Genomic DNA, 27,111 nt, shown 5'->3' with positions numbered 1-27,111 from the left:
GATCTTCCCGGACCGGGGCACGAACCCGTGTCCCCTGCATCGGCAGGCGGACTCTCAACCACTGTGCCACCAGGGAAGCCCACTCCCTCCTTTCTTAATATTCAGATTGATGCTGGTGCCCTCATTCTGTCTGCTGGTCAGATGGCCCTAAAGCACTTATAGTAAAGTGTCCCAAGGAGGTGTGGAGGTCCTCGGAGGCTGGACAGCAACGTTTTTTGCTTGTTTGTTGCTTTCCTATAGGGTATATATCAGGCAGGGTCCTGGCAGGAAACAGAGAAGCACTCAGCAGGGATTACTGAGCAGAGTTTAATAAAGGGGATTTTACAACGGACTGGGCAGCATTAAGGGAAACCCATGAGGACACTCACGGCCTCAGGAGGTGGCAGCAGGTAGCACCCCTGGGTGAAGGGGCTTGGGAGAGGGCCCCAGTGCAGGGTGCAGGGGGATACTGAGTGGACCTAGAGGGGCTGTGGGCCTGTGCCTGTTAGGTAGAGGAAATCACCCAGGTTTTTTTTTGTTTTAAAATTTATTTATTTAAAAAAATTTATTCATTTATATATATATTTGCTTCATGTGGGCCCTCTCCAGTTGCAGTGAGCAGGGGCCACTCCTCGCCGTGGCGTGCGGGCCCCTCACCGCGGCAGCCTCTCCCACTGCGGAGCACGGGCTCCAGGTGCGCGGGCCTCAGCAGCCGTGGCACGCGGGCTCAGCAGTTGTGGCTCGCAGGCTCCAGAGCGCAGGCTCAGCAGCGGTGGTGCACGGGCTCCGTTGCTCCGCGGCACGCGGGATCCTCCCGGACCAGGGCTCGAACCTGTGTCCCCTGCATTGGCAGGTGGAGTCCCAACCACTGCGCCACCAGGGAAGCCCCTCTCACCCACTTTTATAACACAACTAACCCTTACAGAGTAGACTTGTGGCTGCAAAAGAGTCTTGAAAAGAAAGCAGGTTGAAGATGATGCTGATACTGCAAGACGAGCGAAAAGACAGAGCTGGTACTTCCCTCTCTTGTCGGAGCTCCTTGTCAGACACGTTTCCCGTTTCCTGGTGAAACCAAAGACCAACTCATCAGATCTGACATATTCGGTCACATTGCTCATCCAAGTTATTAAGTCTTTTTTTAACTGAAAGCAAAAAAGCAATTTTGTACTTTTAATAAATAAAAGCATTCAACTGTTGTTCATTTCATCTTTCGAACATTCTTCTTAAACTCTGCTTTTGCATTGTTATGTGATGAACATTTTTTATTATTTGTATAGTCAATTATGTATGTAATTTATAAGTGAATGTGTCTATGTGTGTGTTGGGGAACAAATAATAATTTGGGTGTGGGCTTCCCTGGTGGCGCAGTGGTTGAGAGTCCGCCTGCCGATGCAGGGGACATGGGTTCGTGCCCCGGTCCGGGAAGATCCCACATGCCGCGGAGCGGCTGGGCCCGTGAGCCATGGCCGCTAAGCCTGCTCTTCCGGAGCCTGTACTCCACAACGGGAGAGGCCACAGCAGTGAGAGGCCCGCGCAACGCAAAAAAATAATAATAATAATTTGGGTGCAAATTAAGAGCTCTGGCTTGGATGCGTTGTTTTAGGTGCCTGTCTGCCATCCAAGTGGCAAATATATGTGATATTTGCTCAAAAATATTTTACTGATGGGGTTCGTGATACAGGTTTTCTAGATGAGGGGTCCAGAGCCCTTTGGGAAAGACTCAGTCCAGGTCAATGGTTAGGATTTGTCCAAATTGCCAAATTGATACCTGGCTGAACACAGGCTGGTGACAAGAGGCTCCGTGGGGATACTCACTGGATTAGCCCAAGACTGTGACCCAGGGCAGGGGCCAGAGCCTGAACTGTCCTAGCCTAGGGAGGAAAAGAGAGCTGGCATCACGGGATCCCTGCTGTCAGATGCAGCCTGCCCCCTCCTTGCCCACTCTGCGTGACATCACCCAGACACGTGGCTCGTTGACTCCCCTGCCCTCTCCTTGAGCTGCGGATGCAAGAACCCAAATATCTACTCGGCATCTCCACTTGGATGGCAAACGGGCACCCCAAACTTAATGCATCCGGATCAGAGCTCTTAATTTGTGCCTGGATCTGCTCCTCTCCCAGTGTTTCTCATCTCAGTAAATGACATCCCCGTCCTTTAGTGGCTCAGCCAAAATTTGAAGGCATCCTCGACTTTTCTCCTCTCTCCCTATTCCTTTTCCTTGCACTTGATCGATCAATCAGCAAATCCTACCGGCAGATCCTATTGGCTCCCTGTACAAAGCAGATCTAGAATTCTACCACTTCTCCCTCCACTCTTCTCTCCTCCCTGGTCTAGCTGGGTGTACAGTATGACAGCCCCTGAGTCATGCACCCCTGTGACCCTCCAGAGCCTCTGAAGGGTCAAAGTGTGACATTTCCTTGCTTTCAAACCCGAAGCCCTTACTGCAACCTTTATGGGACCTAGTCCCTCGCTACTTCTTTGCTTATATTTCTTCTCTCTTTTGCTCTTTCTAGTTAACTACGGTGCACCTCTCTGCTCTTCTAACTTCCCAAGCATGTGTTCATCACAGGGCCTTTGACCTGACATTAGATGTCCCCAACCATCCCAGCTAACTTAACATCCTGTCTCACTCTCCGTCTCCTTCCCTGGCTTTTAATCCTCATAGCACTGATTCACCTGACGTTAGAATTAATCATTTATTCACTGTATTCGTTTCCTGTGGCTGTGGTCACAAATTATTTTGCTCACAGTTTTGGAGGCCAGAAGTCCTAACCCAGTGGCTTTGGGCTAAAAACAACGGCTGCATTCATTCCGGAGTCTCTAGAGGAGAAATCAGTTCCTTCTCCCTTCCGGCTTCTTTTTTTTTTAAAACTGTGTCATCAAAACACATAATATAAATTTATCATCTTAACCATTTTTAAGTGTACGTTTCAATAGTGTTAAGTACAGTTGACCTTTGAATGATTCAGGGGTTAGGGGAACCAACACACGCTCCCCTCCCACCGCTGCACTCAACACATACACACACACACACACACACACACACACACACACACACACACACACACAGTGGAAAATCTGAACGCTGCTGTCTCTGCCTCAAAAACAAAGGAATTGATAAATGACTCACCCAAGACCAGGAAGCAGAAACCGTTTGGAGAGAATCAGGACTCAACCCCCCGTTCTTTTGATTCTACGTATTGTGATCTCTAATCACACACAAACTTTTCCTCACACTTAAAGACCTGTAAAATGAAAATACAAGTGTTATATTTATTGAAAAACAATCTGCATATAAGTGAACTCTCCCGGTTCAAACCAGAGTTGTTCAAGGGTAAACTGTATATTCACACTGTTGTGAAACAGATCTCCAAAACTTGTTTTTTAACCTTTTCTTTAGTTCTTTCTTTATATGGAATATAGTTGCCTTACAGTGTTGTGTTAGTTTCAGGCGTACAGCACAGTGAATCAGTTATACATATACATTATCCACTTTTTTTTTTTTTTTTTTTTGTGGTACGCGGGCCTCTCACTGTTGTGGCCTCTCGCGTTGTGGAGCACAGGCTCCGGACGCGCAGACTCAGTGGCCATGGCTCACGGGCCCAGCCGCTCCGTGGCATGTGGGATCTTCCCGGACCGGGGCACGAACCCGTGTCCCCTGCATCAGCAGGCGGACTCCCAACCACTGCGCCACCAGGGAAGCCCCATTATCCACTTTTTTAAAAGATTGTTTTCCCATACAGGTCATTACAGAGTCCCCAAATTTTTCATCTTGCAAATCTGAATCTCTGTACCCATTAAACAAACTCCCTTCTTCCCCTCCCCCAGGCCCTGGTGACCACCATTCTACTTTCTGTTTCCATGAATTCGACTACTTTAGATGCTTCATATAAGTGGGATCACACAGTATTTGTCTGTGACTTCCTTATTTCACTTAGCGTAACGTCCCCTGGGTTCATCCATGTTGTAGCATGTGGCAGGATTTCCTTCCTTCCTTCCTTCCTGTATTTATTTATTTATTTAGGATTTCCTTCCTTTATAAGGTTGAATAATATTCCACTGTAGATATACAACACATTTTCTTTATTCATTCATCTGTTGTTGGATATGTAGGTTGTTTCCACAGCTTGGCTATTGTGGATAATGCTGCAATAAACACGAGAGTACAAATATCTCTTCAAGAGAGTGATTTCATTTCCTTCAGTTATACACCAGAAGTGGAATTGCTGGATCATATGATAGCTCTATTTTAATATTTTTGAGGAACCTCCACACTGTTTTCCATGATGGTTGCTCCAACTTACATTCCCACTAGCAGTATACAAGGGTGCCCTTTTCTCCACATCCTCTCCAATGCTTATCTTTTTTTTTTTTTTTGATAATAGCCATTTAAACAGGTAGGGGGTGATATCTCATTGTGGTTTTTTTTTTTTTTTTTTTTTTTTTGCGGTACGCGGGCCTCTCACTGCTGTGGCCTCTCCCGTTGCGGAGCACAGGCTCCGGACGCACAGGCTCCGGACGCACAGGCTCAGCGGCCATGGCTCACGGGTCCAGCCGCTCTGCGGCATGTGGGATCTTCCCGGACCAGGGCATGAACCCGTGTCCCCTGCATCGGCAGGGGGACTCTCAACCACTGCGCCACCAGGGAAGCCCTCATTGTGGTTTTGATTTGTATTTGCATGACCTGGTGACTGGTGATACTGAGCACCTTTTCATATACCTATTGGCCCTACATATGTGTTCTCCTGAGAAATGTCTGCCTAAGTTCTTTGCTTATTTTAAAATTAGTTCTTTTTCTTTTTAAATGTTGAGTTTCTTGAGTTCCAGATATGTTTTGGATATTAACCTGTATCAAATGTATGGTCTGAAAAGATTTTCTCCCATTTCATAGGTGGTCTCTTCACTCTGTTGATGGTTTCCTTTGCTCTGTGGAAACTTTTTAGTTTTATGCTGTCCCACTTGTCCATTTTCACTTTTGTCATCTGTGCTCCTAGAGTCATATGCAAAAAATCATTGCCCAGACCAATGTCAAGAAGCTTTTTCCCTGTGCTTTCTTCTAGTAGTTTTATAGTTTCAGGTCTTATGTTTGTCTTTAATCCATTTTGAGTTGATTTTTGTGTTATGGTGTGAGACAAGGGTTTAGGTTCCTTCTTCTGCATCTGGATATTCAGTTTTTCCAGCACCATTTATTGAAGAGACTATCCTTACCCCATTGTGTGTTTTTGGTGCACTTGTTGAAAATCAGTTGATTGTAAATGCATGGATTTACTTCTGAGCTCTCTATTCTGTTCATTGGTCTCTCTCTCTCTTTATTACTGTAGCTTTGTAATATATTTTGAAATCAGGAAGTGTGATGCCTCCAGCTTTATTCTTCCTGTTCAAGATTGTTTTTGTTATTTTAGGTCTTTTGTGGTTCTACATGAAATTTAGGATTGTTTGTGGGAGGATATGGACTGAAGACCTCCTATTCTGCCATCTTACTAATGTCATTTCTTAGTTTTCTCTTTTTGTAGTGTCTTGATTTTTTTTCTTTAATTAATTTATTTTATTTTTGGCTGTGTTGGGTCTTCGCTGCTGCACACGGACTTTCTCTAGTTGCGGCGAGCAGGGGCTACATTCGTTGCAGTGCACAGGCTTCTCATTGCGGTGGCTTCTCTTGTTATGGAGCACAGGCTCTAGGTGCGCGGGCTTCAGTAGTTGTGGCTCGTGGGCTCTAGAGCGCAGGCTCAGTAGTTGCGGCGCACGGGCTTTGTTGCTCCGTGGCATGTGGGATCTTCCCGGACCAGGTCTCGAACCCGTGTCCCCTGCATTGGCAGGCGGATTCTTAACCACTCTACCACCAGGGAAGCCCTATTCTTGTAGTGTCTTTGTCTGGCTTTGGTATCAGGGTAATGCTGGCCTCTTGGAATGAACTTGGAACTGTTTCTCCTCCTCAATCTTTTGGAAGAGTTTCAGGAGAATTGGTATAAATTCTTCTTTAAATATTTGGTAGAATTCACCAGTGGAAACCATCTGGTCCTGACTTTTCTTTGTTGGGAGGATTGACTACTGATTCATTCTCTTTTCTTGTCATTGGTCTCTTCAGATTTTCCATTTTTTCACAATTCAGTCTTGGCAGGTTGTGTATTTTTAGGAATTTATTCATTTCTTTAAGTTATTCAATTTGTTGGCATACAATTCTTCCAGCTTCTTTTAAGGATACTTGTGATAGCATTTAGGGCCCAGCAGGATAATCTCCCATCTCAAGATCCTTAACTTAACTACATCTGCAAAGACTCTTTCTCCATATAAGGTAACCATCAGGGGCTAAACTGCATCCCCCCTAAAATTGTACATCGAAGTCCCAGCCCCCAACACTTCAGAATGTCACTGTATTTGGAGATAGAATCTTTAAAGAGGCAATCAGGTTAAAACAAGTTCATCAGAATGGGCCCTAATCCACTATGACTGGCGTCCTTATAAGAAGAGGAGAGTAAGAGACTTATATGCACAGAGGAAAGACCATGTGAGGACACAGGGAGAAGACAGCCACCTACATGCCAAGGAGAGAGCCCTCAGGAGAAACCAACCCTGTGGACACCTTGATCTTGGACTTCCAGCCTCCAGAACTGAGAAAACAAATTTCTGCCACCCAGCCTGTGGCAATTTGCTATGACAGCCTGAGCAGACTAATAACAGTAATATTTACAAGGTTTCAGGGATTAGGACCTGGATATCTTTGAAGCTGTTATCAGCCTAGCACATTTGCTTGCCATTACCATCTTTCTACCAGGGTGTATAACTAATGAAAGCAGGGAGTTTAAACTTTTTATTTTTTTGCGGTACGCGGGCCTCTCACTGCTGCGGCCTCTCCCATTGTGGAGCACAGGCTCCGGACGCGCAGGCTCAGTGGCCATGGCTCACGGGCCCAGCCACTCCGTGGCATGTGGGATCCTCCCTGACCGGGGCACGAACCCGTGTCCCCTGCATCGGCAGGTGGACTCTCAACCACTGCGCCATCAGGGAAGCCCTCAACTATTTTGATCTCAAAACAATGTCCATCCTTAGGGAGTTGCATTCTGGTGGGGAAAGTCAGACAATAAACAAAGACGCAAAGTATACTGCGCTATGTGGTGACATGATGGGTACTGGTGATGCGTGCTCTGGAGAAAGAGAAGGCAGGGCCAAGTCATTGGTCTCCCAAGTTGGGGAGGAAGGTATAGTTTGTAATTTTATTTAATTATTATTTTCATTTTTGGCCGCACCGCATGGCTTGCAAGATCCTAATTCCCTGACCAGGGATTGAACCTGAGTCCTTTGCAGTGAAAGCTCGGAATCCTAAACACTGGACCTCCAGGGAACCCCAACCACTGGACCTCCAGGGAACCCCCTATAGTTTGCAGTTTTAGAAAAGGGGTCAGGGAAGGACTTTCTGAGAAGGTGACATTTGAATCAAGACCTGAAAGAGGTGAGGATGCCAAGCACGTTGATAACGGAGGGAAGAGCTCTCTGGGCAGGAGAGACAGCAGGTGTGGAGGCTGCGGAGGGGTGGCCTGCTGCCTGCAAGGAAGGGAAGAGGGCAGTGTAACCACACGGCCTGGCAGGGGGCCGAGTAGCAGGGTGCTGGTCAAACAGCTGGTCAGAAGAGCTGGGCCAACTCAGGTAGGGGCTCCTCGGCCATTGAAAGGCCTCTGGCTTGGGTCCCGAATGAGACGGGAGCCACAGCAGGATTTTGAGCAGATGTGTGACCTGAGCTGACTTATGTTTTAAAAGGATTGTTTCGGCTGCTGTGTGGAGAGAAGGCTGAAGGGGAGCCAGGGCAGAATCAGGGAGCCGAGCCTGGAAGCTGTGTCAGTCCCCCAGGCAAGAGCTGCTGGTGGACCAGGGCCTGGGGGTGGGAGGAGTGGGTGAACTCTGGTTATCTTCTGAAGGCAGTGTCCCAGGATTTGCTGGTGAATCTGGTGTGGGCAGTGGGGAGAGAAGAGGGCTCCAAATTTGCTGGCCTGAACCACTGGAGCTGCTGTTTACTGAGACGGGGAAGGTGGGGAGGAGAGCAGATTTTGGTAGGGGTGGGCGGACCCATGCTACGCAGGAGTATGAGACTTCCAGGTGGAGGTGTTAAGAACTGGCCTTGAACGTGCAAGTCCAGAGTTCAGGGGAGAGGTCTGCGCTGGACGTGTCAGTTTGGGAACTGCCAACGCATACGTGGTATTTAAAGCCATGAATTATGAGAAATAGAAGCAGGGAGGCGCCAGGGCTGAATCCTGGGGCTGGCCAACTTTCGGAGGCTGGAGAGCTGCAGAGGGATGAGCAAGGGATCTTTTGTTTTGTTTTGTTTTTTGATTTATCTTTTCTATTTTCAGGACTTTCTCCCATAGACCTGCATCATCCAATACTGTGGCTATTTACATTTAAAAATTTAAATTAAAAAACAAAATTAAAAATTCAATTCCTGGGCTTCCCTGGTGGCGCAGGGGTTGAGAGTCCGCCTGTCCATGCAGGGGACATGGATTCGTGCCCCGGTCCGGGAAGATCCCACATGCCGCGGAGCGGCTGGGCCCGTGAGCCATGGCCGCTGAGCCTGCGCATCCGGAGCCTGTGCTCCGCAGCGGGAGAGGCCACAACAGTGAGAAGCCCACGTACCGCAAAAAAAAAAAAAAGAAATTCAATTCCTCAGTCTCACTAGTCATATTTTTAGAGCTCAAGAGCCCACGTAGCTAGTGGTTACACAACGGACACAGCAGATAGAGAACATTTCCGTCATCACAGAAAGTTCTGTGGACGGTGCTGCTATAGACCAACTCACACTGACATGTAGGAAAGATATGTACACACGAATGTCCAGGACAGCATTGGTCATAATAGCAAAGTGATTAAATAAATACAACAGATATAGTTACTTGTATGTTAACTCCATGAGGAAAGGGATTTTTGCCCATTTTGTTTACTACTGTATATTCAGCTTCTAAAACAGTACCTAGTGCATGGTACGTAACTCCATAAGTATTTGTTAAATGAATATACAGCTGATAAGGAATGATCTTTGAAACATAGTTTTGATTAAAATAACACCAAGATGCAACAATTAAAATAACACCAAGATGCAACTAATATGTGTATATGTTTGTGTATGATGAATAGATGTCTCTGGAAGGCAGGGCGACCAACTATCCCAATATGCCTGGGGCTGAGGGGTTTCCCAGGATGAGCAAGGGATCTTTTTGCTGAACAAGTGAATGAATGAATGAATCTGGTTTGCCACTACTCTTGGGCAGGCTGTCACTCCTCACTGACTGTCACAGCAGCCCCCCACCCCGTGGTCTCCTTTAACCTACCCCCGACCCGCTTCTGATCCATCCTTCGCCTTTCCTCGGCTCTGCTCCCTCCCACCAGGCACAAGGAACCTTCACAAGGCTGCCCTTCCTGCTGGAAAGGTCTGACCCTCCCTACTCTCTGCTCTATTCTCTGCCTGGTAGATTGCCTCCTGTGCTCTACTGTCCTCTGGGAAGCTGTCCCTGAGCATCGCCCCACCCCCTTGCCCTTTCCACAGGGTCCTTGTGCACAGGTGCACAGATATCCATACTGCCATCTGCTGCCGTCTGCGCGACAGACTCCACCCGCACTCCCAACAAACAGCTCCCTTGCCATCCTTCTGGCCTCCACGAGTGCCCACTGGCCATGGGGTTCGCTCTGATGCACACATGAGGCCATGTGGGCCCTGGAAGTGGACTTGGCGGTCTGGGGAGGAAATTCCAGAATCTGGTACCCAAGAGTGTGCTCTAGAAGGGAGCTGTGGGCTCTAGAAGGGACTTGTGGGCTCCGGGGGGGCACGTCCCCATACTCTGCGGATTTGTAGTCCTGAGGGGAGGGGGACAACCCTGGGGAATTGGGGCATCCAAGGGTAGTCCAGAGTCTCCTGTTGCCACCTGCAGAGTGTCATTTGCTTTGTTTTGTAAAGAAGTAAAGTGGTGCCCTGGTGGCCATGTGTGACAGTGAGTCTTCCTTAAAGGGGACGTTTAGAAGGAAACATCCATCTGTGTTTCTTAGGTCGGGCCATTTCTTTTCTCTCTGCAAGGCTGTTCACCAAGGCCAAGCGTTTGGTCTGGACAGAAGGGTCATTTTTGTTTCCTCCATCTGTCCAGCTGTACTCTCAGCATCTAGAGGCCAAGGATTTGGGCCTAAGGGGTGAGGGCTGGGGAAGGAGTGTCTGGGTGGGTGAACCCACCTCCTCAGAGGAATGAGACCCACTATGGGTGGACGTGTGTAGGGCTGGCCGCTCTGCTTCCCCTACAAAGGGATTATCATTGTGAAAGGACAGGCTGAACTAGGAGAAGGATTAATTCACCAGAAGCCAATGGCAGGTAATTGGCAGCCCCCTAAATACATCTTGAACAGGTTCCCAAGGCTGAGCCCTGTTCCCTACCCTGACCAGGAGCTGAAGGCAGATGAGGGATTACAAAGGAGGCCAAGACAGTTCCTTAAAAGGTTTTCATTTATTAGTCTTTTCTGAAGCAGTTAATTGTCTTTTCTTATTAAAAAAAAAAAATGTGTGTTTCACTCAGAGTTATACCAAAGCGATTAAAATGAATCTTCTACTGGGGGTGTAGCTCCCCAGATCAGAAAAAAAAAAAGAAAAGGTTTTTTTCCCCCATAAACCACAAAAATAAAACCAAAGGAGAACATCAACAGCCAAAAATAATCCCCAAACATCCAGGACAAAAAATAAAATATTTATTGATCTATCACAGCGAGACACAAAGAGATGGGCGGGGCAGGGGGGGATATGCTCTGAAGTACAGGGGCTCCGGGGGGGGGGGACTGGGGATACAGTACTGCGTGGGGGGAGACCCAGTATGCGAGGGAGATTCCTGCTGCCCCAGTCGGGACAGCCCCTCACAACCTGGGCTCGGGGCCCCTACGTAGGGGTGTATGTGGTAGGGCAGAGGCAGGGCACAGGCTGCCATGACAGGTTAATCGAGTTGATGGTAGGGGCGCCCAGCCAGCTAGCGGTGCCGGGCAGCCAAATGGGGACCAGGACAGATGGACGGATGGGCATATGGGCGGATGAATTCCACAAGAGCAAGAGGGCTATTCCCAATGGAGGGAATCTTCCGACCTGAAGGTGCCCCAGACATGGGGAATAGCCATTGGTAGGGGAGAGGGGGCCAAGGGGGACAAGAGATGGTGTGACCGAATCCAGCTTGAGGGTTTCGATGCTTGGGTACCAACTGGACTGCAGCCAGAGGTGGGTCCTGGTGGGCAGGGGGAGGCGAGACTGCCCAGGAAGTGTCTGCACCATCTTCAGAGGAGCCCCAGGGAAGGGGTTCCCTGAGGGGCTGTCCTTCCCTCCTCCCTCCCCGCAGGGAGAATGAGAGCACCAGTACGTAGCACCAAGTTCCCCTGGAGATGGAGTGTGTGGAGGGAGAGCTCCTGGGTGGGAAGGGGGTGGGGGCAGGGGCCAAGGCCACCCACCCCTTGCCTCTGAAGGAGGGGGCTTCCAGGAGCTCACTTGGCCACCACTCTCTTGTTTGCTTGCCCTGTGGATTTCCAAGGCCACCCTGCCTGCCCTGTTCCCTCCTGGGGTGGGAACTTAGGAGGGGGCATGGGATGGGGGGGGGGTCACGAAGGGTTTACATTCTCCACCAAGCAGTAGCACCAACGTTGATGAGGTCGTGAGTCAGGGGTCCCGGGAAGCTCATTTTCTCTTCCGGCCACAGGGTTTCCCCAGGCAGGCCCCAGCTGGGTGCGGGGAGGCACACGCAAGGGTCAGTCTTGGTTGCTTCTCAAGCCCTTGCCCACTCCCCCCAACTCCAAGCTGTTCTTAACACCCACATCATCACAGCGGGGAACAGAGGCTCCAAGAAGCCACGGGAAGCCTCGACACGACCCCAGGCCACTCTCTGAGCTCTTCGGCTGTACAAACTCCCACTGAGCAGGTGGGTGGTAGCAGGACTCCTGCCCTCTCGGGCGGAGGGTCTGATTGGTTAACCTTATTTCAAATCATCAAGGCACAGAAGTCTGGTAGTAGGGCCTGGGGTAGCGCCTACCCCTGGGGGAGCTAGATGTGGCTCATTACTGCCACCTGGTGGCAGTGAGCACCATCTTTCTGTCTCTCTGTGAAGCTCATCCAGGGTGTTTGTTGGGAAAGAAAGCCAACAAAAAGAGCTTGTGTGACAGGGCCACAGGCACCAGCTGGTGCCTGACTGAGAGCTGGGCGCCGTGGACGAGGTCAGGCTGCTCTTGTCTCTGCCTCTCCCTGCCCTGGCCTGGGCTGTCTCATCTGCTCAGTGGGAAGCAGGTTGGGGGCGTGGAAAGGGGATCCGCAGCCTGAGCTGGGTACAGGTGCAGAGCTCGGGCTTCTCTGGGTCTCTTTTGGGCATCATTGGGAAATGCCTGGGGGGTGGTGATCAGACCCCACCCCACACACTGCCAGAGACACATCTGCATCTTGGAGCAAGGGTGTGGCTCTGGGCCGCCTCTGCCCACCCTGCCGGGTCCACCCCTCTGATCCCCTGGCTCCGGGGCTCGCTTTTTTGTCGCCTCCATCCTCTCTCTCCTTCTCTGCCCCCCCTCCCAGCCCCTCGCTCCTCCCGCAGGGGCGGGTGTGGGTACCAGGGAGGGAGGGGCGGCCAGGCCTGGCCTGGATGAACCTGGAGGGTCCTGGGCCCACTCTTAGCTCTGCGTGTCTGTGTCGCAGGTAGAAGAAGGGGTGGGTAAGGTGTCCAGCTCTGCCCCAGCCTCCCCACTCCCTGCCAGGCCTCGTCTGACGTGCTGCCCTCTCTCCCAGGCTGATGGACCCCATCACTCTGCCTCTGCCCAACACCCACCCCCTCACCCCCCGCCCACTTCCAGGGGCTGAGTCTTTACTCACCTTGGTATCCCAGGGCTCCCAGGGCCCCTCCGTAGGGCTTGGGAGGTTTGCCTGTGGAGGGAAGGCCGGGATTGGGGAGGAGGCCAGGCCTTCCCTCCTCTCCCAGACAACCCCTCCCCGGCCCCTCCACACGCCTCCATCTTGTAGCAGCGGGTTCCAAAGGCCTCTCTGACCCCGGCCCGACCCTCCTGTCCAACCTCGCCCCTTGCAGATGGCCTGCTGCCTATGGAGGACTGAGCAGCTCTGCGGCACCTTCTCCCACCACAGTCAGACCCTGGCCACGCTTCCCAGGGGCAGCCTTACGCCCACTGACAGGCTCCAGCTCAGCCTCCCTGACCACCTGCTTGAACATGGCTTGTGCTTCCCTACAGTTTCTTTCCTTTTCTATGGGACCTTGTCAACCTCTCTGGTTAGACCCTGAGACCCGAGCTGACCCAGGTCCCTGTCTCACTCCTGGTGCCCAGTCGAGTGCCTGGCTGGGAGCCCCAGGAATCGGGGTCCCCATATCCCCACGTCCCAGGGCTGACTTCAGCTTCTGTGATTCCCCGTGGGGCTCCCTCGGGTCCCCATGCCCAGGGCCAGCCCAGGGCCGTGGCTGCACTAGCCGCTCCCTCAGCAGGATCTCAGGGCCCTGCTTGAAATGGGGCCCCTCGTTCTTATGATAGACTCACCGCCAACTCCCAGGCCCCCGGCTCCGCCACCTACAAGGCAAGGAGAGGGGTCGTGAGTGTGCCCACCTCTGGGGTGCCCGCCAAGCCCTGCCGGGCAGCCTGGGCCTCGTCTGAGGGGGGCCAAGTTCTGGGCTTGGCTGTTGGAAGCCCTTGGCTCTGCCTCTACCAGTGACTGTGTGACCCTGAGCGTGTCCCTGGCACTCTCTGAACTTCAGTTTGCCTCATATGGACGTGGTGTGTTGGAAGAGCTGATGCTCCCTGGCCTGGCACAGGAGGGAGAGGAGAAGGGGAAACCCAACTCTGTGCAATCTGAGGGCGCGGGGTACCCTTCGGGTCCTGGCTCAGCCCTTCTGAGCAGGAGATGAACCAGGGAAGGAGGAAGGATGGGGCCCAGGGCGGGGGAGCCTGGTCATACCTGGGAAAATAGGAGACAGTCCGAAGCCAGGCCTTGCTGCGACACCTGCAGGAGGGGTTTGGGGTTGGTGGGGGGCAGGGCCCACCCCAGCCTTGCCACCTATCGCCTCTCCGACTAGAACCACCTCCTCCCACTGCCCCCTACCCGCTGCCGCGGCAGCTTTCTTAACACAGCTGGTCCCCTGCTGGCATCCGGGGGTGCAGCTCCGTGGCCTCAGCTCGCCGGCCCGGTGTCTGAGTCACACGTGTCCACCTGACCCTGAGGCCTGCCCCTCTGCCCAGGATGCCTCCTTTCCTGGACTGTCCCCTCCTCCCTCTCTCTGTGTCCCTGTGCCAGATGCAGCTTCAGGGCCCCAGCTGCTAGGCAGCCAGGCCTCCTCCAGGGCCGGCCAGAGCTGAGGATTTCACAGCAGAGGTGGTCCCTACCTCCAGCTGGGAATGGCCTGGCGGCGCCTAGGAAACCTCCAAGGCCAGCGGCACCTGAGAGGAGGGCAGATGTGGGTGAGGACGAGCCACAGTTTAAGGGACACTGAGCATCCCATCTGGGGTCTGGGGTCAGGGATCTCCTGGATGGGCCTTCAGGGGTATTGTGAGCAGGACGGAGGCCTGCGCCGGGGCGGGGACAGGGCAGTGGGGGCGGGGTCTAAGCAGCCTGCAGGCCTGGGCAGGGGGCGGGGACAGGGCAGTGGGGGCGGGGTCTAAGCAACCTGCAGGCCTGGGCAGGGGGCGGGGACAGGGCAGTGGGGGCGGGGTCTAAGCAGCCTGCAGGCCTGGGCAGGGGGCGGCATCGGGAGCAACTCACCAAATTTGGCTGCTTTAGCAGCTGCAGCTGGGGGCACACCTGGGGAGATGGCGCGCGTGAGGGCCCAGGAATATCTCCTCCCTCCCCAAGTCATGTCCCCCTCCTGACCTGCTCACCGATCTGCCATCAGCCTACTGACTCATCCTTCCACCATCCCTCCACCCCACCTTCATCCGTCCATCTTCCCAGAAGTCTTTATTAAGCTCCTACTGTGTGGCCAGTCTTGTGGCGTACACGGGGTAAGAGACTTCAGGCCAGGTCAGGTAGGGAGACACAATGATGACCCGAGAGAGAGAAATGTTAACATAAGGTCCACCATGATGGCAGAGACTTTGGGAAAGTAATTTCCCTCCAAGCTTTGCTTTTTCTTCTCCGGAAAATGGGCATAATCATCACTATCCTAATGAATTCCCCCTTGAGGTGGTTGGGTGAATTGAAAGAGAGGGAGAGTACTGGGACATCCAACTGCAAGGGGCAGCCCTCGCTAAGACTGCTCAGGCCCCTGTAAATGCTGCAGGAGCCCAGAGAAGGGGGCGGCCATGCACTCACCGATTCCAGAGTACCCCTTACCTCCAAGGCCCACGGCCCCTGGGACAACTCCAAGCCCTCCAACTCCAAGTCCTCCAACTCCGAGCCCACCGACTCCCCCCAACCCTGAGGAGACAGCTGTGCATTAATCCCCGCAAGTGAGAGCAGCTGGTCTGTCTGCGGTGGGGTGTGGGAGGAGGTGGGGGCTGTGGGGAGATCATCCCAGGACCCAGGTGGAGCCTGAGCCCCCAGGGCCTTGGAGGGTTAGTGGGGCCAGGAGGTGGGCCGGGGCCCTGGGAGACGATGCCCCTGAGGGCCTCAGGGACAGGTCAGGGAATATGAGCTCCATGGTGCGTGGTCAGAACCCCTCCCCTCCCGTCAAATCCTAGCAGCCTGGCGGCAGCCCCGCCTCCTGTACTCACCAAATTGGGCGGCTTTGGCAGCAGCTTTGGCGGCCGCAGCCGCAGCCGCAGCATCAAGTCCGGCTCCTGGGGACACAGAGGGGGCTCAGGGAGGGACTCTCCATGGGTCAGTCTCTCTCCATGCCCAGCCTGTCCTGGGGTTTCAACTCACCTGCCACACCACCTGGGACACCGGCTCCACCAAGATCTCCAAGCTCTCCAAGGGCCCCGACCCCTGCTCCTGTGCAGAGAGGACAAAAGGTCAATCCTCCCCTTTCTGAAGGACGGGGTCTCCCGGCCCCAGGGCTACTAGGCAAGTAGATAGGTGGCTGAGGCCACATGACCTAGTGGAAGGAGTATTGGACAGAAATCCATAACCAGACACCCAGGTCTGAGGTCCGGTTCTGCCCTGACGCATCGGGCAAGGGCACACCCCTTGAGCCTCAGCCTGCCTGTCTCCTCTCCTTCCTCCCGGGCTGGTGCTGGGACCTGCAGGTGGTCACAGTGGTGGCTGTGGCCACAGGCTGCCAAGGGTGGAAGACTAGTCTCAGGTCCTGACAGCCCTGGGTTTGAATCTGTTTTCTCCACTCATCATAGCTGTCACCTCTCTGAGCCGCAGAGTTGCATCTCTATAAAGGAGATGATGGTCCTTACTCCTGCTCACCTGTAGGTGTTTGGATAGTGAAAGGACCTCTGAGTGTGAACCACTGTCCAGTACAGAGCTGCCAGCAGCAGCAGCAGCAGGAGTTATAGCTAGTGCTTTAGGGGGACACTCGTGGTCCGTGTGTCACACATATCAGACTGCTCCGGGCAGCGGGAAACGTAGGCACTATTAGCCCCATTTCGCAGATGAGAAAACTGAGGCACAGCAGTGGTTAAGCAATGTGTTCACAGTTTCATGGGCAGGAAATGACTTCGGAGCCAGAGGCCTTAACTGCTCTGTTTCCCTGGCAATGGCTGACGAACTCAGGCCGGCAGAGCCGCCAGCGAGGAACAGGAGAGGGGCCTGTGGGTCATCAGGCCCGCCGTGGGCGGGGTCTGAGGAAGCTGGGATTTTCCGAGGTGGAAACTAGCCCCACGTGGACCAGCCAGGCCTGGTTGGCAGTTCCCTGGAGGAGGCCCCAGCCCAGATCCCAGGAGGCCGGGAATGCAGGGGGACATAGACAGTGTGGATCTGGCCAGGCGGGGCTGCCCGAATGCCAAATGTGGGGGGAGGGCAGGTCTGCCACGTCCTCGTGGCTCGTGGCGGGCGCGGTCATGCTGACAGGGAGGCAGGGGCCCAGATGAGGAGTCCTGGCTTTGCTGGGACAGCAGCCCTGGCCCCTCCCTGGCCTTGGGCCCCATGAAATGGTCAGGGCCTGAGGGGTCTTAGCGACCATGGTCCTCACCAAAGTGAAACTGCCCCCAGGGGGGCTGGAACTGTGAAGGGCGGTTTGGGTTGTCCTAGGGCTGGAGGCACGCTAGGCATTTAGTGGGCAGGAGCCAGAGTCTGCTGAACCATCATTGATACTTCCTAGAAACTGCCTTTTTCCATCCTGACCATCCCAGCCCTGCGCTGTAGGCTCCAGGCATTGGGCCCTGGCCCAGGGAGAGGGGAACTGGGTGACCAGGTGCTGTCAGGGATGGTGTGTGGGGTGCACTCACCAAACTTGGCAGCTTTAGCTGCGGGCAGGGCTCCGGGTACTGCGGAAAAGGGCAAAAGGAAAAGTGGGGTGGTCAGCAGCTGAGCTCTGTGCCTGGGGATTCTGCTTCCTCCAGGGAGCCCTCCTTGACTTCCTCAGCCTTCTTTGCTTCTCTCAAAGCCCTGAAGCTGTGGCTCTGCAGCCAGGAGCTCACCCAGCCAAGTACAGAGCTTCAGTGTCTAACTGTGCCTCTACCAGTCTGGTCTGTGGGTGCTTGAGGGCTGAACTGTGCCTCCTCCTTCCATCTGTCCCCTCCCGTCTCCTCTAGGCCCGGCATGGTCTGCCTGAGGCTGGACATAGAGCAGGCTCAGTAACTAGCAGACGAAGAGTTAGAGTTCCTAGTGGCCCTCTTGCCACAGCACACTGCCGAAGGGGAGCCAGGCTAGCCCACACACACCACTGGCCCCAGGGCCCTCCAGCCTCCTTCCTTGGGTGGTGGGCTTCTTCTCAGTTTGGAGCCCTGGCACCCGTCCACTGAGGAGACAGAAACTCTGATATCTGGCAGCAGAGGACCTTTTGCCTGGCCTGCCTGCATCTGTTACCCCAGTTGTCTCTAACTGCTCCGGAGAACATAACGGGGAATTTATTGCACATCTCTGAGTGGAGGGGACATGCTGGGAGGAGAGGTCTCCCTCCTCTGAGGTCAGGGGTCTTTCTGTTCAGCCCCTAGAAGGCCCCTCACCTGCACCTGCCCCAAATCCAGGAACACCAACACCAACTCCAAGTCCAGGAACTCCAACACCGGCTCCAAATCCGGGAACGCCGGCAGGAAGCCCAGCGGCAGCCCCTGGGGGAGATGGGGAGTGGGGTGACGGCAGCAGGCAGGGAACAGGCCCTTTTGGGGGTGTCCGGCTCAGGGAGCTGAGTCAGACCCCAAGGAAGGGGCCCAGACCCCCTTAATCTGCCCTCTACGCTGCCACAAGAATGGTCTTCCTAAAACTCTCACTGACCACCAAGTCCAGCCCTTCCCCAGGCTGGCATTCAGGGATACACACTCTGGACACCACTGCCCTTTTCAGCCTAACCTCCTGTTCCTCCCTTTTGGATGAACTCATTTGATTCTCCTAACAAGCCTCTGTGACAGGTGCCATCGGTACCCACACGGGAGGGCAGGAAACTCAGAGGCCACTCAGCCAGTGTGTGGCTCACAACTCGAACCCAGGTCTCCCTCAGGCCACATCTGCACTTCCAATCCCTCTGTCTGCCGCCTCGGGAGCCTCACGAGGCCGCAGGGCAGGCCTGAGCTATGGCATGTCCCGGGGTCCAGTTTAGGCTCGGATCACGCCGGGCCAGGCCTGGGCCTGTGGGGTGAGGGGAGAAGCAGGCGGGGCACTCACGGAACTGGGCTTTGGCGGCCGCCTTAGCCGCGGCTTTGGCTGCAGCTGGGGCCCCTGCTCCTGGGAGGAGAGAGAGGGGGTTCGAGGACGGCACCCATGGAGCACTCAGAGGCCCCTCAGGCCCGCTTGCTCACACTGCTTACCTATGACACCACCGGGGCCAATGCCAACACCGGGACCCACGCCGACTCCGGGAACCAGACCGACACCGGGACCCACGCCAACACCCGGGACTACCCCTGCAAGACAGAGAAGAGCTCATCCTTAACCAAGTACTGATCAAGGAGGGCAGAAGTTAATGGAAAGAGCAGCGGGCTGGAGGTCAGGAGCCCTGGGTTCTTAGCTGGGCGCGGACTTGCTGTGTGACCTTGGACAAGTTACTTTCCCTTGATGGGCCTCAGCTTCTTCATCCCTAATATGAGGTCTGGGCAGGATCAGGAGTTCTTAAACTTTGGAGTTACAAGGGCCCCTTTGAGACTCCTGAGGGTGATGGAGGCAGACTTATGTAGTAAAGGGAGCTCTGCAAGACAGGCAGGACTGGCTTCCAAACTCAGCTCGGCCACCATTTAGCTGTGTGACTATGGGCAAGTCTCTTAGGCTCTTGGAGCCTCAGTTTCCACAGCTGTGAAATGGGCATAAGAGTACCAATTTCATAAGGCTGGTGTAATGATTACCTCAGCAAATGATAGTTTTACAAAAAAGAGTTGTTTGTCATATGTGAGTTTGGGGGTCAGCAGACCTGAAGTTAAGGTTTCTCTGGCTCTAAAGTGAGCTGTTTTGCTATGCCATATTCAGGAAGGTATGGGAACCTGGGGCTGCCAGGGTGGCCCTCAGATGAAGCAGGACATGGAGAACCTTGTCAGGGAGCAAAAACATGGCTGTCCCTTGGGGTGGGTGGGAGCCCAGAGGAGCCCAGCATTTGTTGCAGAAGCAGGGCAAGACCCCAGCTGGACTGGGAGGCAGCAGTGGCTTTGGGAAGGGTAGGGGGTGTGTGCTGGAGGGCTCGCCAACACCTGTTCTCACTTTGCCTTCCTAATCAGAAACTTCATCCACACCCCTCAAAGTGGGTGGATGGGCCAAAAGCTGTGAGGAAGGCCCACGCCCAGAACATGACAGCCTGAGGAGGGGGGTCTGCCAAACCCCAAAGCAGGGACACAAGAGAGCAGTGCTCTAGGCTGAGGGCCGAAGGCAGGACCGGCGGGGGCTCACTTACCGAACGGGGCTGCTTTAGCGGCTGCTTTGGCGGCTGCCGCTGCCTGGATCCCTGCCCCTGGAGATGTGAAGAGTGAGGAGTGGTCCCCAGCATCCCTTCCCCCTCTTACCCACCCTCCACCGTGGAAAGGCTTCTCAGAGACCACCTCTAGGGAACTGTCCCCTCACCCAGGAAACCCAGCGTGAGGCAGGCCCGCTCTCAGATGGCCCACCGGCCGCCCTGGACACGCCCCTTCCCTGAGAAGCAGCTCTGAGGCTGTGGCCTTCTAGCTCTGCCCGTGGTGGAGGGCAGCCCGAAGCTGTCTCTCCCAAACCTCAGTCTAAAAGATTTCTGGAGCTTTCTGTTGAAGGTGATGTTAGTTTTTAAAAATCCTAATCACGCCTGTATCCAAAACTACTAGAGGAAGCGCCACATTTCTTGGGGGGAAACTCAAAAGGGGAATTTCCTCCCAGAAAGAAGAGGAAGCGCAGAAGAGAAATCTTCTGGTGGGAAAAAAACAATCAAGGAAGGCTGTAAATTAATCTCATTGTAATTCTTAATCTCTTCCCCTTGGAGAAAGAGCTCTGGGGAAACAAAGGCTGACACAGGCCCTCCCACCTGATCAGAAACCAGAAAGGCCCCCCAACCCTGGTAAAGCAGAGTTCCACTGCCTATTGGGCTGACATCCTGAGCGTCCCCGGGGCAGGTAGGGGAATTGCCGGGTTCACTCAGCAATCTGGAATCCCATGGGGGCTCTTCCCTCCAAACTAAGGGAAATTGCTTTGTCTCTACCCTTGTCTCTGGGCTCAGTCTTGTCATCTGTAAAATGGTACACTGGACATAGGCCACCTCCAGGGTCCCTTCCATGAGATAAGCCAAACCCATGTCTGGGTTGGGAACACAGCCCACCTGGTACCCCTTCAGCGCCTGGCACACCTGGTATTTTTCCGGCACCGGGCACCAGCCCTCCCAGGGCTCCTGCTCCTGCAGCACCTGGAGGGGTGAAGAGCATCCAGCTCTGCCCTTGAAGTCCCCCCTTCTTGGGGGAGCAGAGAGTGGAGGTAGGGGTTGCGTAACGGCACCGTGGCTGTGTATGGATGGGCGTCTTTAACGCGCTGGTCTGGGGGTGATAAGCCAGGTACCAATGATCCTAATGGTGCGCAATTGAAAAGCGCAGAAAACTTCACTGTGGCTTTGGAGGATGGGCCCAGGGGCTTCCGACCTTGACCCAGGCCATTTCAGCCCTGGAGGCCCTAGTGTGACGTTGCTCTGCCCTCGTGTTGGAGAATTGCTCTGAGCTTTGAGCCTGGGCCCTGCAGGAGAGCAGGGCTGCGGTGGGGAGGAGGGAGGGCATGGCCCTGGGCGTGAGGACAGGCAGGGCTGGGGCACTTACCGATCTTGGCTGCCTTGGCGGCCGCTGCCTGGGCTGCAGCTAAGAGGAGCCGAGAAAGAAAGAGACTCAGAAACCTTGCTGGCTCTCAGCCAGACTGTGCTGACAGCACTCCTGCCCCCAAGGCACTGGAGACCCTCCCTGCGCTCTCCCCCAACTCATCCCTGAGCTCGGTGGCGAAGCCCAGTCTACCCTCCCCCACCCCATCCCCCAAGCCCCTGCCCCATCCCTGTTTCCCCTGCATGGAGCTAAGGCTCACGGGAAATGCCAGCCCCAGGAACACCTCCAACTCCGACACCGAAGCCAGGAAAGCCCCCAGCACCAACGCCGTAAGTGGGAATACCTCCAACTCCCACTCCGCCTCTGGCCCCTGCAGAGAGAAGAGATGCAAGTGGAAAATGATCTCAATGAGAGAGGCTGGGAAGGGCTCTGAGGGACACGCTGGACTGGAGAAGAGGATGCGAGCTTCCCCCAAGTCTGGTCCATGAAGGACAGGAAACCATGGGATACCTGGGTCCCCCACCAACTTCCTTCCTACTGACACCCCACAGTGTGTCTCCAGCCCCTCTCTTCTCTGAGCGCTTGGGGAAGGGCCTCTTTGTTGAAGACGGAAAGACTGCGCACAGGTCCCCTATCCCCAGCCAGGCTTGGGCTCCTCTGAGAGGGTCCTGGCCAGAGCAGGGAGGGTCAGGGACACTGTCTCCACTGGGAATGCCGTACTGGGACTCTCCTATCACCCAGTCCCTTGGCCTCATGGTGGGAGACAATTGGGGGAGACATGGTCCTGGGGCCCAACAGGGCCAAGTCCCAGCTCTGCCAGTGACTTGCTGTGCGACCCTGGGCAAGTCACTCCCCTTCTCTGGGCTGTACAACGGGAACTAGAAGAGGACGGTCCTTTAGTTCTGGCAAGTAAAGGCCAGAATAGGGTGGGGCAGAGCTGTCAGCACAGGACTCACCGAATTTGGCCGCTTTGGCTGCTGCTTTAGCAGCTGCAGCTGGTGACACAGCCCCTGGAGAGATCAAGGGAAACACAAATGCTCAGGAGAGAATGGAGCAGAGATGCGCTATATATATCCCTCTGTCCACCCATCTGTCTTTCAGTCCATCTTCTTTCTATCTGTTGAGCCAACACAGAGTTGTCCATCCGTTTACCCATACATATCTCCATCAAGCCATCTGTCCATCTGTCTAACCAGCCACCCATTCTTCTATCTGCTGACCTTCCCGTATGGCTGCCCATTTGTCTATCTTTGGACCTCAATCTACCCACTCAACCACTCATCTCTCTGTCCACCCACACATGCATTTATCCATCCATCTGTCTATCTATCCACTCATCTAAATATCTAACCAACCAACCATTTTGATTTTCTTTTTTTCGCGGCGCCCCGTGGCACGTGGGATCTTCGTTCCCCGACCAGGGATCAAACCCTCACCCCCTGCATTGGGAGCGTACAGTCTTAACCACTGGACTGCCAGGGAAGTTCCCCATCCATTTTGTGTTTGCCTTCTACCCACCCGTTCAGCTGCTCATTTACCCACGTGCTTATCCATCCATCCATCCATCCATCCATCCATCCATCCATCCATCCATCCATCCATCTATCCATCCATCCATCCTTCTAACAACTTATCTTGTCCCCCACCTGCCTATTCATCTCTTTTTCCATTTACCCATTTATCTCACCATCCACCATTTTACCTATATCTATTTATCCATCCATGTAACCACCCATCCTTGTATCTGTCCCTTCATCCACCCACCACCCACTCTCTCATCCATCAATTTGCCTACTCATCCACATGGCCATTCACCTACCTCTCTAGCTGTCCCTCTGCCCATCCACGCCCCCATCCATCTATCCACCCATCTACCTACCCACCCATCTATCCACCATTTACTGAGCACATATTCAGCTGAGGGCTGGGAACACAGAGATGAAAAAGACATGGTTCCTGCCCCCAGGAGCACACTGACAGCCAAAAGGTGAATTCAAGATGATGCTGGCCGCAGTTAATTAGGAGGTGGTTATATCCCAAGGGAGACAAGATGACCAACGGTGTGGAGAGAAGAGGATAGAGTGGGGAGGTGTCAGGGAGAATACAAAAGTCTTGGCAATAATTTCAACATCTCTCTCTTACACACACACACACACACACACACACACACACACACACAGAGCCAAGCTCACCTGGTCTACCCATGATGCCCGGGCCCCCAATACCTGGGACTCCAACACCTGGGACCCCAACACCTGGGACTCCAACACCTGGGACTCCAACACCAGGGACTCCAACACCTGGGACTCCAACACCAGGGACTCCAACACCTGGGACCCCAACACCTGGGACTCCAACTCCTGGGATGCCGACTGCTCCTGGGACAAAGCCTGGCGCACCAGGCACTAAGCCTCCAGCAGCTCCTGTGGCAGGAAAGGATTGTTCCCCTGGCCTGGACCCTGTGGGAACCTCAGAGGGCCTCCAGGGGCACGACTCTGGGGAACTACGGGAGTGGCAGGTCCTGAGTGCAGGATCCCAGGTGAGCGGGCATTGCATCTGCATGGATCCAAGTCATCCGAGAGAAGGGGAGGGAAGTGAGGGAACCCCGACAGAGCTCTAAGGGTTTGGATCTATGCTTGGGAAGAGCGCGATCTAGCTCTAAAGCAGAGTCAGAACGCTCCACTGGGCACCCAGGCAGTTGGCGCAGCAGCTCTGGCTGGCCCTGGGGGTAAAGTGGGAGGAGACAGATGCTCCACAGGGTCCCCACCCTCTGCTGAGTCAGTCAGTGGAGAGCACTGGAGAGAGTCTCCCAGGCAGAGTGGCCAGAATGGGCAGAAGCAAGGAGGCATGACGGTGATGCCTGGCGAGGGCCGGTGCCCCAGATGGACAAAGGCCAAGTCCATCCAGCCTTATAGGACGAGGGTCTCCATGGCCCGTGCAGAGGCCAGGGCTGGCCGGAGCCCTGGTCCTGCCCCCCGGGGGGACACTCACCATATTTGGCTGCCTTAGCGGCAGCTGCAGCCGCAGCATCTGGAGCCCCGACCCCTGGAGAAAGAGCCACAGAAGGTGAGGCCCTTCCCCTACAGCGTTCTCAAGGACACCCTCCACCCCCTGCTGGAATGGACACGACCTGCGATGCCTCCGATGCCAGGAATCACGCCGGGCCCGCCAGGAATGCCAGCACCTGGGAGAACTCCGGCTCCTCCGGCACCTGTTAGGAGGGAGATAGTGCAAATGTGGCTCCCGAAGCCAGGCAGGAGGCTACTTGGATGCTGGTGTTTTTCACAGCACAATCTCCTCTGGGAATGAGGCCCAGGCGTCTCCAGCTGGGCCGTCTTGGGAAGGCCCCCACCCCACTGTTCCTTGACTCACCCCCAAAGTGTCCATTTCAACACCCTCATTAAGGGACTTGTATGTTTTCAGACAAATCCCATTCTAATCACTGCCACATACTGAGAAACCACAAGCGGCCGCTCCCCGGGCCAGGGGGGCCCCTGCAAGAATGTTCAAGACTTCCTCTCCCTGTGTTCCGAAGACGCGGCCAAGTTTGTAATCCAAGCGCCTGGCTGCCTAGCTCTGGCAGCCCCTTGCCGTCCCACTCTCCTGCTCCCACATTCCAGCCACCCCCTCCAGCCTTGGGGGCTTGGAGGGAGGGCTTGTGGGGCCTCTGTGGGGCAGGCCTCCAGCTCGGTGCTACAGGCTACAGGAAGGGCTCCCCTGGGATTGGGGTAGAGGTGAAGACTTCACCACCCATGATCTGTCTCTGAACTGGGGAATCACCCAGGACAGGGGGACAGATGCCCACTTTGCTCCCCACGTGGGCATAGAGAAGGCCATGCCACATCTACTAACCAAGGGATCATGGGCTTGAGGAGCTAGTTAAAAGTTTTATAGTACATATTAAATTGATACTAAACTATTAAATTGTTTAAATGCTCATATAGGTACCACCTAAAATTATCATTCTAACCACACTTTTACCCATTCCCTCCTATTTTAACTACATGGCAAACTCCACCTATATTTTAAGGCCTGAATCAAATATTCTCTCTGAGAACGCTTCCTGATTATCCCCAGGTAGAAACAACGTCTCCCTCTTGACTCCCGCAGCAGTGCCAACATTCTCCAGCAGAGCTCTTATCTGTCCCTGGTCTCTGAAATGGATGGATGGAGGGAGGGAGGGACAGACGGAGGGAGGGATGGATGAATGGATAGACGGGTAGATGGATGAATGGAGAGATAAATAGGTGGATAGATGGATGGAAGGATGGATGGATGGAGGGAGGGATGGATTCATGGATGGATGGAGGGATGGGTGGATGGATGGAGAGATGGATGGAGGGATGGAGGAATGGAGGATTGGAGGGTGGAGTGAATGGATGGATGGAAAAAAGAATGAATGAATGGATGCATGGAAGAAGACAGGAACGGGTGGCGCTGCAAGAGTTGGATAAATAGGGGTGGAGTGGGGAGGGGCCACCTTAGTTAGTTATCTGTGAGGAAGGCTCTCCGTGGTAATAGGGATGGAGAGGCTGGGGGGCTGGCAGCTAGCAGGCAGGGACTGCAGGCGTACTCACCAAGCTTTGCTGCTGCTTTAGCTGCTGCTGCTGCTGCAGCCTGTGCGCCAACCCCTGGGGGAGAGGAAGGAGAGAGACTCTGGAAAATGTGCCCCTGCATCTCCAGAGCCCACCTATTCCAGCCCCAAGAAAACCAACTGGTTCGGGGCTTCCCTGGTGGCGCAGTGGTTAAGAATCCGCCTGCCAATGCAGGAGACACGGGTTCAAGCCCTGGTCCAGGAGGATCCCACATGCCGCAGAGCAGCTAAGCCCATGCACCACAGCTGCTGAGGCTACGTGCCACAACTACTGAAGCCCGCACACCTAGAGCCTGTGCTCCACAACAAGAGAAGCCACTGCAATGAGAAGCCCTCGTACTGCAATGAAGAGTAGCCCCCGCTCGCCGCAATCAGAGAAAGCCGCGCACAGCAACAGAGACCCGACACAGCCAAAAATAAATAAATAAATAGATTTATAAAAAAAAAAAAAAAGAAAACCAACTGGTTCCCATCTGGGTGTGGATGCGGGGTTTCATAGCATGCAGAGGTTGAGGATCCTTCTCCAGGCTCAGACCGGGGTCTGGATGTAGGGTGGGCTGGCCTGCTTTATGGAGGCTCGGTAATTAGTGCCCCCTTTGGCTAGCAGTGGGGTGAGGCTCTCCTTACCTGTCCCCGTCGGGTACCCGGCCTTGCCCGCGGCACCAGCTACTCCTCCAGGACCATAGCCTGCGAAACGCGAGGCTCTGGGCATCCACGTGGACCTCACTGTGGCTGCCCCCTCCCCTGCCCTTCAAGGGCCAGGCCACCCAGAGTCTCCACCTGTCTCCCACCCAGCCAGAGTTAAATACTAATGTGTATGGGATGGTTATTCCCATTTTACAGACAAAGACACTGAGGCTCAGAGAAGAAACTGGTTCTCCCAAGACCTGGTGATAAGTGAGAGGGCCAGGATTGAGAGCGAGGCTCTCTGAGTCCAAGTTCCATGTCCCCTCCTTCGGGGACTCCCATTCCAAGACTCCACACACCCCCTCCCTACAGCTGGTGCTCTCTTAGCCCTGAGCTGGGGCCACAGCTCCCTTGCCAGAACCCTGCATCTGGAGAGAGGCAGAAGCCCACCAGTCTAAGAGGGCCTTACCAAAGGGCAGTTTCCCAGTGCTGTAGGGCAGTCCGTAGCCACCTGAGGAGATGGAGTGTGGGATCAGGGGCTGCCCCATGGCGGCCCCATGCCTCACTGGGCCCCCACTACCTGGGTAGACAGACCTATTCCCACAGGTACTGAAGCCCAAGACTGCGCCGCCTCCACCAGGGCT

The 27,111-nt window shown here is 54.4% G+C and overlaps 1 protein-coding gene and 1 pseudogene across 4 annotated transcripts in view; both read right to left on the bottom strand.

The window, feature by feature from the left end:
- Nucleotides 1-10,700: 10,700 nt before the first annotated feature.
- On the bottom strand, nt 10,701-11,588 carry LOC115861058 (uncharacterized; annotated as a pseudogene).
- The window catches only part of ELN (elastin), a 31,611-nt gene continuing 16,067 nt past the window's right edge, over nt 11,568-27,111 (bottom strand). The window contains exons 12-35 of one of the 4 annotated variants that reach the window (XM_060285414.2): nt 26,937-26,978; nt 26,468-26,527; nt 25,824-25,877; nt 24,377-24,457; nt 24,238-24,291; nt 23,472-23,669; nt 22,203-22,256; nt 21,506-21,616; nt 21,250-21,288; nt 20,766-20,849; nt 19,878-19,934; nt 18,808-18,903; nt 18,665-18,724; nt 18,010-18,114; nt 17,290-17,328; nt 15,818-15,886; nt 15,667-15,732; nt 15,287-15,370; nt 14,717-14,755; nt 14,341-14,394; nt 13,916-13,960; nt 13,501-13,530; nt 12,830-12,880; nt 11,568-11,697 (exon numbers count right to left, since the gene is read on the bottom strand). In XM_060285414.2, coding sequence (XP_060141397.1) covers nt 11,654-11,697; nt 12,830-12,880; nt 13,501-13,530; nt 13,916-13,960; nt 14,341-14,394; nt 14,717-14,755; nt 15,287-15,370; nt 15,667-15,732; nt 15,818-15,886; nt 17,290-17,328; nt 18,010-18,114; nt 18,665-18,724; nt 18,808-18,903; nt 19,878-19,934; nt 20,766-20,849; nt 21,250-21,288; nt 21,506-21,616; nt 22,203-22,256; nt 23,472-23,669; nt 24,238-24,291; nt 24,377-24,457; nt 25,824-25,877; nt 26,468-26,527; nt 26,937-26,978 — 1,616 coding nt within the window. In that variant the 3' untranslated portion in view covers nt 11,568-11,653. The remainder of the gene's footprint in view (nt 11,698-12,829; nt 12,881-13,500; nt 13,531-13,915; nt 13,961-14,340; nt 14,395-14,716; nt 14,756-15,286; nt 15,371-15,666; nt 15,733-15,817; nt 15,887-17,289; nt 17,329-18,009; nt 18,115-18,664; nt 18,725-18,807; nt 18,904-19,877; nt 19,935-20,765; nt 20,850-21,249; nt 21,289-21,505; nt 21,617-22,202; nt 22,257-23,471; nt 23,670-24,237; nt 24,292-24,376; nt 24,458-25,823; nt 25,878-26,467; nt 26,528-26,936; nt 26,979-27,111) is intronic. The other 3 variants (XM_060285415.2, XM_060285416.2, XM_070043711.1) reach the window with 3 other exon arrangements.

Source organism: Globicephala melas, chromosome 15, assembly GCF_963455315.2.
Source record: "Globicephala melas chromosome 15, mGloMel1.2, whole genome shotgun sequence".
NCBI classification, from domain to species: Eukaryota; Metazoa; Chordata; class Mammalia; order Artiodactyla; family Delphinidae; genus Globicephala; species Globicephala melas.
This window is presented reverse-complemented; position numbering and strand designations above follow the sequence as displayed.